At 37.1% G+C, this 12,468-nt stretch overlaps 1 protein-coding gene across 1 annotated transcript in view; it reads left to right on the top strand.

Moving 5' to 3' along the window:
• The first annotated feature begins 4,484 nt into the window (after window positions 1-4,484).
• LOC127620636 (cyclin-dependent kinase 11B-like) overlaps window positions 4,485-12,468 on the top strand; it is a 57,905-nt gene continuing 49,921 nt past the window's right edge. The window contains exons 1-3 of the mRNA XM_052093835.1: window positions 4,485-4,574; window positions 5,446-5,576; window positions 5,824-5,939. Coding sequence (XP_051949795.1) covers window positions 5,466-5,576; window positions 5,824-5,939 — 227 coding nt within the window. The 5' untranslated portion in view covers window positions 4,485-4,574; window positions 5,446-5,465. The remainder of the gene's footprint in view (window positions 4,575-5,445; window positions 5,577-5,823; window positions 5,940-12,468) is intronic.

Genomic DNA, 12,468 nt, shown 5'->3' with positions numbered 1-12,468 from the left:
ATTATGTGACCCATTCACACACAGCCCATTTATCAACTCGGGAAAAGCCAGCCAATTAGTACCCAAAATTAGTGGATGGGTGAGGTGGGAACTAACCACAGCCTCAATGCTATGCTTTTGACCCCTAAATAGAGTAGTGACGGTCACTGCAGGATAATTGTAAATATCCCCATGCACACACCTCAACTTCACCCGATTATTTGAATCCAATGCCCCATTTTGAACCAAGTAATAATGAATAGAGGTTTGGTTACAACCTGGATCCACCAAGGCTTGGTATGTATCCCCCCAATACTCACGGGTATTTGGTACATCCTGGCTCTATTGGGGGTGGCCTGTGGAGTGTTGAGCACCCATTTTGTAGAAAAATAAAGACAATTTGCCAAGACAATTTGTAGAAAAATAAAAAATGCAAGTACTTTAGACAATACTTCACATTAGAAGATACAAAGCACAAATAAATACATAAATATAAATAATAAAAGGGCAATTACAGGAATCTTTCAAAGTTATATACGGTTCCATTTTCATAATTTAAAGGGTTTAAATGTAAATTCTAAGATCAGTGTTGCAAAATGTGTTATATACAGGCCTTTTTTTTTTGTGACTCTAGCTTTGTGAAAGAAAAACATTTTTGCTAAAAAAAATTAAGGGATTAAGGACTATTTCTTGTTTCCTGAAGTATTTGGTTTTTCTAAACAAAGTAAAATATCAAATGATTCTAAGCTTATGTTCGCCATGTACAGTTACCAGACAGTCTTATTCAAGCACTGAATGCTGAGGAGGAGTCTAGTCTACAGCCTCAGAAGCACTGGCCTAGGAACTGACCAATCCTTCCATTTGAGAAGCACCCTATGCAATCTTTTAAAAGAAAAAATCTCTCTGTGTCTTGTCCGCCCAGGCACGGATTTAGAAAGCAGAGGCCTCTGGGCACAAAATCTTCTGAAAAAAATTTTCAGAAATATGCTCGTGGAGACAGAGACGTCTGATAGCTCACCCTTTTTGTTTTCTTTATTTTACAAAAGCACAAGGTTTTGTTGTTATTGTGAGTGTACACAAATAAAAGTAGCCCCATTATAGTCTCTAATGATGTCTTACACTTATCTGTATAACCCAAAATGACGGAGAATTTTATGTTGTTTCCACTGTAATGACGACGTAATGCCGGCGCGTCCGTTGACCCCAGAGGATTAATCAGCAGAAGGTTCTAAAAATATTAAATACAACAAAGCGATACTTCTCTGCAGTGAACTGATGGAATAAGACAAAAGATATTGGCTACTTTTAAAATATTATGTGAAATATTATGTGAAAGTACCCTGAACTAGAGAATGACTCCCACATATTATGCATTGATAAGCCTAGACCGCATATCTGGTCATAAAAATTAACAGTCAACATTAATACAACAACGTTACATGATTTAAAAAGCAACTTATCATACGGGGACAGAGGGGTGGTGAAATACGGGTGCTGGACTCTAGCGAAATCAGAAAAAATATTGATTTAGTTAGGTCGGTGCACAGAGATTCGGAAGGCTTCAGCACCAATCCGGGCATCTATAATAATCAGGGTTTTTAATAAGGGGAAAAAGTAATAGATAGAACTACATTTTGAGGCTGTCCAACTGGTAATGTACGTTTACCTACCCGTCACCGCCGGGTCTCTGCCGCCTTCAGCAGGTGTCTGTCTTTCCAGCCGGGCTGTGGTTCTTTGTCTTGTCGTGCTGGTGCTGATGCTCAGGTTCATCTGAAATAGCAAGGCTGGATGTTGTGCTAAACTTCGCTAGCATCACCGCAGGCACCGCGCTAAATAAAGGCTCTTTATGGTTGGAATATTTCTCCTAATTAAATCCTCTCTGCTATCCTTCTCCCTTTTAGCTTTCCATTTTGTGGCTCCACTGCTCCACCGTTTTTTATCCATGTTGTTTGTTTTTTTCGATGTCCTCAATTCTCTTTTTTTCACACTGTCTTCTACCGCCGGTCTTGCCGCTATCAACAGTTTCCGCGGTAACCTGACTCATTGTCATCATCAGACACAGCCGACACAGCCAAAAAACTGATCATGATACTTTTTTGTGTCCAAATAAATGATTGTTAACGCACATACACACAAACACACACTCATTATTTAATTTTATTTTAACTTAATTTTAAATAAATAATAAAAAAAAGGATGAGGCCACACAGTTAGTGGGGTCTTGGAGGCCCCCTACAGGTCGGAGGCCTCCGGGCACCGGCCTAATCGGCCCGGTGGTAAATCCGGCCTTGTGTCCGCCCACTTGCTTTCTGTATGTGTGTAGGTAAAAAGTCAACAGACGTGCTCTGCGCTCTCAACCAAAATCATAATTAACATAAGTTGCGGGGGAAAAATATTGACTTTGAAATATACTACCATGAGAGATAAGATTATGAGACATTGTACTTTTGTCAAGGCTAACTGCTGAACAACTTGTTTTTCTTTTTCTCACTAGTTTCTCTTTTGTGGAAGAAACTATTCTGCTATTGTGTAGCGCACTATGTTAAACAAGGTCAACCCATGAAAGGGGAAGAAACTATTCTGCTAAATTCTATTGGCTTATACTGCTTTACTGAATGATATATAAAAATGTGCTTGAACAATAAACGACAAGCGAAGGAACTGATACGCTCTGTGTAGTTGTCATTTGTTTCTCTTCCCTCGGAGGCGCAAACTCAACGAATGCAGACTGAGACAAACTATTGATAAAGGGACCAAAGAAAACCAATCCTTACTAAGTAAGGGTCCAGGGTTTTCTTACAACTACTTATCGGGGAATCATAAACTAATATGACAGATATGATGAAAATCACATGATGAAAATTTTACAACCCATTCCTCTGATATTTGTAGTACAACCTCTGTACTTCACCTGTAAAGCTGGTGCTTCAATGCTAAAAAGAAATCTGTAAATACAAAAACAAAACACAGATCAGGCCATGTGAAGGGTCAAACAAGCGTTTACATTATATATATATATATATATATATATATATATATATATATATATATATATATATATATATATATATAATTGTTTTAGGATTAACATATTTCAAATGTATAAAAATATAATACATTTTTAAATATATAAATGTTATAATAATGCAAATAATTATATAATGCAAATACAAAATATCATTCCAATTATTTGTATTAGGAGCTATTAATGGATCACTCAGGTATATAGAATAAAGTTTTTTTCATGCAGTGCATTAAGAAACAACGTGGAAAGAAATTGCTTATATTTTATATTTTACAGCAGAATGGACGATGCAATTTTACAGTTAAACATTTTTTAATGTGCAATGTACTGAAAATCAAAATGAGTAAATATAATTAACTTTTACAATTATTTTCACACAATAAAAACTATAACAATTATTTTCTACAGCACAATACACTTCCAACAATGTATTCATAAATTAAAAGATCGGTACATTTTTCAGTTTTTTATTTTATTATTTTTATTATTTTAAGTAGGCTATAAAAGTAATCGCTACCAAAAACAATCAGTCCTCAGCTGAGTGAAAAGACAAAAACAGGTGTCGCAATCAGAAGATTTTATATACAGATTTTATATCTGTAAATCTACGAGTGTCCCAACGTGCAATCAAAAGTCATACACACACTCGCGGTCTTCACGTGTACTTGCACACTAGTGGCCAAAAACACCAGAAACTTGTAAGACAAAATGGAAAGACCAAAACAGCAAGTGGGGGGTATTTAGGGCCTGTATCTAAAGCTGATTGGCTGTTTTCTGCGCATGGCGGATTCTGTCGTTCATCTGTGCCTCATTTGGAAGGCTGCGTCCTCCGGAGGTCGCATTTATCGGCCGCATACGTCTCGTTTCAGAAAAGCAAGAAGGACATTTCGAATGCAGCCTGAATGCAGCCTTCGAATGCGACCTTCTTTCATTGGAATTCAGAGTATGCATGAGGTGTATACTTTGTGCATACTCACAGCCCACAATTCTTTGCTTCAACGGAAATGTCTAAAAAATATATATGCCAATTTGCCCGTAAATATGATGTTCAAATGCAAGAAATGTTAATTCCTAAATTGAAGTACCTCAGTAGATGGGTGTAGACTATATAACATGTATTATTATATTCATATATAATTAAAATAATATATTTGACTAAAAGTGCACATGTAAAATCTATTTTCTTTTCTCTTTACATCATTATAACGCTCCAAAAAATTTACCTCATACATTCCCTTCTAAAGGGACTTTGTTCCCTTCTCACTAAAGTTAAAGAGTGGTGTGGTGTCATAGCAACCATGTTATGTTCAGTTTCCGTTTGTCCTACGAAGGCTGTCTCGTTTAAACTTAGAGAGGCTTGTTTAAAGGAGGACACTCGGTATACTTCAGTCTTCAAAGGACGCGTCCTACCTAGCACGCAACCTTCCAAACGAGACACAGCCAATATTGAACGTCTCGCCGGACGGCGGCGATGTGAGTTTTACCTCAAACGAGAACTCTTCTGACCCGGAAGCAGAAGAAAGCGGATAGTTGTTCCGGTGTTCTTTGAACGCGCCGAGAAAAATCACAGGTGAGTAAAACCCCGAGAGTCAACAACAATATCATAACAGTTGATTTAACACACGTCTGAACATGAAGTTAAGGTGTCTGATTAATCACACTTCATCACTTTAATTCATTGTTTGTTTGCTACTCTGACTGAGGTGGTACATGATAACCATTACCATATTCGTGTACTATGTGTTCAGGATACATATTTAAAAGAATAGAAGCAAACATGTAAGAATTATTTTGTTATTAATGTGTAATTTTAACAAAAACAGTATCGTCCTTATAGTCCGTACTTGTGCTTTGTGATTTCCGATATAAAAAGTGTTGAATTTGCTCGTGTTCTCTGGTGGTGGAGCTGACAGATGTGTTTAACTGCGAGTCTGATGAGCACAAATAACACACTAAGACAACAAAATAGATACAAATTCCATCTGATCAGAAAATAAGACTGACATTAAAGTGTTTTGATGTTGCTCATGACCGACGATGACAGGAGATGCTGAAATTAAATTGGCACATTTACGCGACATTTAATATGCAAACATACTTTTGGAGTATTGTCCATTATCAAGGCAGACACTGGTATCGGCCGATGCTGAACATCTCAAAATAGTCCAATATGAGCTGGTTACTATATCGTTCTATCACTACTGCATTCTAATCATTTATTGATGTCTGAATACCGGTTCATGAAAGTTTGTATTGAGTTTAAATATGCTTTTATCATGAGGATCAAATCATGTAATTAAACACATCTGTTACAATCAACTCCATTTGTTTTTCACCTTGATGATATTTCAGATGGGTTTGTTGACCACATTTCATCACAAATATGGACAAACAGATGTGTGTGTTTCCAGTGTTGACATGATGTTCCTGTCCTCTTTCAGAAGGAGGTGCTTTGGAGCTGATGGGGGACGAAAAGGAAACCTGGAAAGTGAAAACGTTAGACGAAATTTTACAAGAGAAGAAACGCAGACGAGAGCTGGAAGAGAAGAGCGATCCTAAACAACTGAAGAATGTAAGATAATCACAGCCAGTGATGGTTGATCACTGAGTACTGTGTGAAATGAGTACAAAATAAAACAATTCATGCTTTTTCACATTACTAAAGCTGCCGACAATTTTGAAATGATAATTAGTGGTAAGATGATTAGGTTATAATATCAAAATGGCCAATCGTCCGATTAATCAGCATATCACTAACGACAATAGAGTGTTTCTCACAGTCAGATGTTTTCTGTTTTCTTTGCATTGTCATGGTACAGACGGATGATCGGAAATCCAAAAGGGACACTCCGGAGGAAGGAGAACTACATGACCACAGGATGGAAATAACAATACAGAATTCACCCTATACGCAGGAAGACTTGACTGAAGACAGGTTTGGGATCTGTGTCATATTCTCCTTCTATCTGTGTCCCATAACACAATAGTAAGATGAATTTAGGAACATTGGGCCATTTGTTTTACAGTTATCGCAATGATTAAAAGTAGTGTACATGTAGCTCAGTGTGGTCATGTTTCCTTAACAAACATCAGTAAGTTTACACTTATGAAGGGGTTAATCCCTGTGCAATCAAATTTTATCCAATTAGGGGTGGGCGTTATGACCAAAATCTTATATCACAACATTTTGACGTGGTGAAACAGATCGCTTGTATTACGAGTGATTATCGTCGCGCGAACCACAGATGTCGCACCTGTCTTAATAACAAGCTTCTCTTCATTTTCTTGACCTGTTTGGGAGCCGTCCTGTTCTGTGGAGATGTCTTTTTTTTGGGGTAAAAAATGATTAAGTAGCACGAGTGATCCTGCTCGGAGCTCTTCTGTCTCTGTAGCACAAATATCGGAAAGATTACTGGATTCTCGTGCACTTCAGATCTCCAGAGACAGCACGAGCCACAGTCACCTGAAGCATTCGCGGGTGAGATGAGATGAATATTTAGCACTTTTGAAGCACCAAATGCATTTTTATTTTTGCTTAGGTGGCCGCAGAAACATTTTCAATGCCTGAAAAACCCTGTCCATGTTTCTTCAATTCTTTTGTAAAGCCCCGTCCACTGATACATAAGCCCACGCTGGTCACATGGATATTTACAAATCATGATATACACGTCTCTTTAATATAATTCGAGTTAACGATTGCAAATCAAGTTACACTAAAAGTACTATCGAATGATTCTTCAGAAATTGTTTGTAGGCTCCATGAAGTAACATTTTCTCTGTACCGATCATTTACTGTACTTTCTGTACAACTCACTTACCAACCTGTATATATTTGTCTGTCTATGTTTGTTAGTATGTTGTAGATGAGTCTTTTTTTTTTATTCACAGTTAATTTGACTGTGGTATATTTTGATAAATATCTCTATTGATTTACATTTTATATCGTTACCACGATATATATTGTCACATCACCCAGCCCTATATCCAATAGTAATTTTGAACACATTTGTGTCTAGTTCTTTGATACTGAGAAGGCAAGATGGAGCCTGTGTTTGGCCTTGCCGCTGTCTGCTTACCTTGTTTTGTCCTACCCGTCCTGTGTGTTGCTCTGTTTTTTCTTCTGCTTGTTAATGATGGACTTGTTACTTGGATGTACGACTGCAAGACACTTTTATACATTAGATTGTCTATGGTGGATAATAGATTTCTGTCTCCATGGGCTGATATTCCACATTTTTGCTGCCCCTTTTTGTGCCTGCGGCCGGCAATCCCAGTGGTGGCTTCCACCACGAACTTCCCGCAGACAGAGGAGGAAGCTAAGGAGAGGGGCTGGAATCCAGGTGAAGCTAAGGCTCTGGAAGCGAGGAGTCGTAGGAAAATGGTGCAGATCCCTTCTGATGAATTCTGCCTTGGTATTTCCTGCTGCTCGGTGGAGTGATTTCCCCTTGTCCATGATTGGAAATGTCAGTTCCTCCTGTCTCCGTCCTGTCTTCACCGACACTCTTGTGGAGATTGCGGCGAGGGGATTTTACTTGTCCAGCAGAGGACATTATTATTATTATTATTTTCGTCATCATTTGTATTTGTTTACAATTTATAACAATATTTAAATTGAATGGTTTCCAAAAAACAGCTGTGTGAATGAAAATTGGACTAATGTATTACAACTAAATTGAACAAAAAAAAAAAGAGATCTGAATCCTTTAAAGTCCAGATGTAAGTTGAAACATTTTTGGAAAAGAAAAAAAAGGCAAAAAGAAAACCCTGGTTTCTTTTCTACTGAAGAATGGAATTACTGTTGCTGCTACATTATCCAGTATACTAGTTAACAATAAAGTGTTTCTTAATAAGCTATACATTTATATTGAAATAATGTGTAGTTAGAGGTGTGTGTTTCTTTACATAATAAAGAGTACACCCAATTAGTTCCACACAATAATGTAAAGATATTCTAAACTGATTATGCAAAAAAAACAACATTGGTATCGGATCAGGATCGTTATCGGCCGATACTGAGATTTCCGATATCAGATCAGAAGAGAAAAAGTGGTATTAAAGATATTGTCTCTTCTGCATCCACTGTGGTTCAAATTTCCTCAGTTGATGAGTGCAACAACTTTCTTTGTTGGTAAGATAAATTACATAGAAGCAAACATCATTCAACCTTTTTCCCCCAAAATACCATGCTCTTCCCTGCCAACAATCCTTGAGAGTTTTTCTCCAATCTCACCACAAGACCTTACCAACTGGCTAGCTCAATGGAAACCTCCTCTAATCCTTTTGTTTGAAAATGTTATTGATTCCATTGGTCCTTCTGTGCTCTATATACACTGCATGCCCAATTATTAGGCAAATTGTATTCCTCAGGATTCATTTTATTGTTGAAAAAACACAGTTCTCTCTCAATCCAAAGTGCTATTGAACCTCAAACCTGAATGTTTAACAAAGAAAAAGTGAGTTTTGTCTTTCTCAGGGAAATATATACGTGTGCAAAATTATTAGGCAACTAAATTACAAAAATAAATTCTCCCAACTCAATTGTTTATTCTCAATTTTTTGAGTAGGTTCAACAAATGAGTAATGCAAAATGGCAATTAAATAAAATGTTTGGCCATTATTATTATCATTAAAATATTCAGTGACCAATATAGCCACCCTTCTTTTCAATAACTGGCATGAGCCTTCCATCCATGGAGTCTGTCAGTTTCTTGATCTGTTCACGATCAACTGAATCAGCAACAACAGCCTCCCAAATGATGTACAAAGAGGTGCACTGTCTTCCCTCACTATAAATGTCATGTTTGAGAAAGGCCCACAAGTACTCAGTAGGATTTAAATCAGGTGATTAAGGGGGCCAAGTCATTATTTGGGCATCTTTGAGGCCCTTGCTGGCTAGCCAAGCAGTGGAGTACTTGGATGCATGTGATGGAGCATTGTCCTGCATAAAGATCATGGCTTTCTTGAATGCTGAAGACTTCTTCCTATACCACTGCTTGAAGAAAGTACTTTCCAAAAACTTGCAGTATGTTTGAGAGTTGAGTTTCAGTCCATCTTCAACTCGAAAAGGTCCAACTACCTCATCCTTAATGATAGCAGCCCATGCCAGTACCCCTCTGCCACCTTGCTGGCACCTGACTCGACGTGGTTCCTTGTGTTAATTAGTGATCCAGTCACGGGCCCATCCATCTGGTCCATCAAGAGTCACTCATTTCCTCTGTCCATAAAACCTTTGAAAAATCTGTCTTCATGTATGTGGCAGGGTGGAGGGTCGGGCCATGATTCCGCACACCCAGCCCCTAATCAGGCTATTTAGCCCTCGAGAGGGATAAGACGGCAGTGCGACAGAGAGAGATGTTTATGGACAGCTGTCTGACACCTGTGTGTGTGTGTGTGTGTGTTTGTCTTTTTGGTTCAGTTTTATATTAAACGATTATGTATATTGTCAAGCCAGTTCTCGCCACCTCCTTTCCCTTTAACCCCTTTTACACACACCGTGTCGGACAGTTGTCCGTAAATCTCTCTCTCTGGTTGTTAAGCAGCTTTCAGCTGTCTTGGATGAACAACATTTTCGATAGGTTTCAGTCGGTTGCATTCAACAGAATCTGCTCTTCTCCGAGTCTTAAATGATCTGTTAATGTAGGGTGATGCAGGAGAATGTTCTGAATTGGTTCTACTAGATCTCAGTGCCTCTTTTGATACTGTGATTACGGTATTAGGGCTGAAAGATTAGCTGACGTAATTAACAACATCAACAATATAAAATTATTGACAATGTTCCTTGTCGAATAGTCGTTTGAGGTCATTTAATGTAACATGAGATCACTTTAAACTGTAATGATGAGAGCAGCACTGCAGTTCATGACTGACTGATGAGAGGAAGAATTACACAGATCACAGATGCACTCTAAACTTTCAAACAGCTTCAGCTGATGTAGATCACAAAGTATGAGGGAATTATAATGCAAAAATACTAAATAAGTATACAAAAGCACTCTCATTGTGAAATAAGCAGAGTCAGAGCTCTTTAAAGGAAACACCCCGGTGTTACATCTTAAATGTGTTACAGCTTTATTACATTTCAAATAATACGGAAACAGATCATGTAAATAACTACAAACTCCGAAACTGTAATTTCTCTGTGCGGATAGCGCCTCTTCCATGAGTTGTGTGAATGTCCTGATTAGGGATGTCAATTTTCAGACTTTTTCATAATCGCTCATTGTGTAAATTAACAATCAATTAATCGCTAACGTTAATATCGCAAAACGCACATGGAGGACTCCAAGTAATATGTGCAGAAAGCCTATTGTTTAGATATAAATTAAATGAATGCGAGTATTATATGCTTCAGTGTATTTAGACTGTTTAGTTCGAATTTGGTTAAGTACTGTTAATTAAATAATGTTAGTAGTAACTTATATCTTAAGATATATAATTTGTATACATATTTGAGTTCATTATAACTTCACGTTGTTTATCGTGGGATATTTCAGACTTTTGGGCTTATTTTTCCTATTAGAAATGAAGTTGAATTATAACACGCTGCATAAACGGTGCATAACATGGGCTACCACTTCTGTGGTAATGGTGAGATGTCAGCTGAATGTACCTTCATGCTTTCCCTGTGATCGCTGACGTAATTGTAGGTTGGGATGAAACAAGGAGATAAACAGTACTTGTTGTCATGTTGTACTTTAACACACCATGCTCCAACACTGTTAACACTGAGCCCACTTCATCTGGCATCTATGCATCTTCTGTGAACCGGAAAATGACATGCAGAGTGCAAGTAGCAGCTTGCAGCGAGTGAGTGTATAGACAGCCTTCTCAACGTCTGCTGTCATGATTACTGAAATGAATTAATCAACGATCGATAAGCTTAATCGGTCAAATTGTAAACAACAATTAATTGATTTTCGATTAATCATTAACATCCGTAGTCCCGATCTAAGGGGGGAGAGAATGAAACTACACCGGCTGATGCACACTCTGTCACAGGACGCTCATCCCTCGAGCTCACACACGTAATGCAGCTAGATTATAACATGATGACTCACAACTTATTGAGTTATGTATCATTTATATATTGCATTACAACATATCATAATATATGCGTCACTGTGCATTTCATATCATGAAGAACATTGTGAGTACACAGCTTTATTAACAAGAGAGAGTTTGTTTTTCTGTGAGTTAAAGGTGAGAGGTGTAGTCTTCACCCCATTATACACTGCAACAAAATACATTTATGATTTGATTTTGTTTTGGCTTGTTTTCTAATATAAATATCTCAAACTAATTTAAAACCATGTACATTTACTTTAGCAGCTATACTGCACAAGAAAACATTATCTGAGAATGTTAAATATAATATAAAAATTATTTTAAAATATCTAAATATCCTTTAAAAAAAGATGAATTCACATGAGAAGCAGCATATACGATATTTATACTTGACTTTAGAGGTTAGATCTGGAATAGAAGTATATTTTGTATTTACTGCACTCGCAGAAGCACAACAAAGTGAAAAATACACGTATATACAAAATACATTTACTGTATATTTAAGATACATTCACTTAAAGCAAGACTAAATATCTTATATGCTGCTTCTCAAGTAAATGTTTCTTGTTTTAAGGATTTTTTAGACAATTGTAAATAGAAAACAAGACAAAAACACTTGATAACAATAAGATTTTTCCCTTTAATTCAGTGAATGTCATTTAGAGGTATTTTTAAAAGATGATTTTGTCCTGTAGTAAGCATGTTTAATACAACCTTTTAAGTCAGGGCACAAGCTGAATAATTGGTTAAGAGCTAATGATTAATCCTTGTAATAATCGCTGAATAGTCTAATAATCTTTCTAATAATCGTTTGATTAGTGGATTATCAAAATGATTGTTAGTTGCAGTCCTACATGGTACATTAATTGAGAGACTCAGGCAGTGGGTAGGTATCTCTGGAACAGCCTTGAAGTGGTTCTCCTTGTATTTATCAGACAGGACTTACTCAGTCACTGTTCATAATTCTGCCTCAACAACTGAATCTCTGTCTTGTGGTGTTCCCCAATGTTCTGTTCTGGGCTCCATGCTGTTTGCATTGTACTTGCTTCCTCTCGGGAGAATAATACAACATTTTAAAGGTATCTCTTACCATTGTTTTACAGATAATATTCAATTATACATTTCATTTGAGCCTCAAAATAATTCAAAACAGTCTGATTTTTTTGAATTGCATCACTTCTATAAAAGATTTGATGGCAGATAATTTTCTACAGCTAAATACTAACTAAACAGAAGACATAATTTCTGCCCCTGCTGTCCTTGTCCTGAAAGTGATGGAAAGTCTTGGCTTTTTACCTTCTGTTTAACCTACTCTTTGTAATTTAGGTGTCTCTATGGGCCAGGTGTTGAGTCTTGACCAGCATGTAAATTGTTTGGTTCACTCCTTTTTCTACCAGCTG

Source organism: Xyrauchen texanus, chromosome 27 (assembly GCF_025860055.1).
Source record: "Xyrauchen texanus isolate HMW12.3.18 chromosome 27, RBS_HiC_50CHRs, whole genome shotgun sequence".
In the NCBI taxonomy this organism is placed as follows: Eukaryota; Metazoa; Chordata; class Actinopteri; order Cypriniformes; family Catostomidae; genus Xyrauchen; species Xyrauchen texanus.
This window is presented reverse-complemented; position numbering and strand designations above follow the sequence as displayed.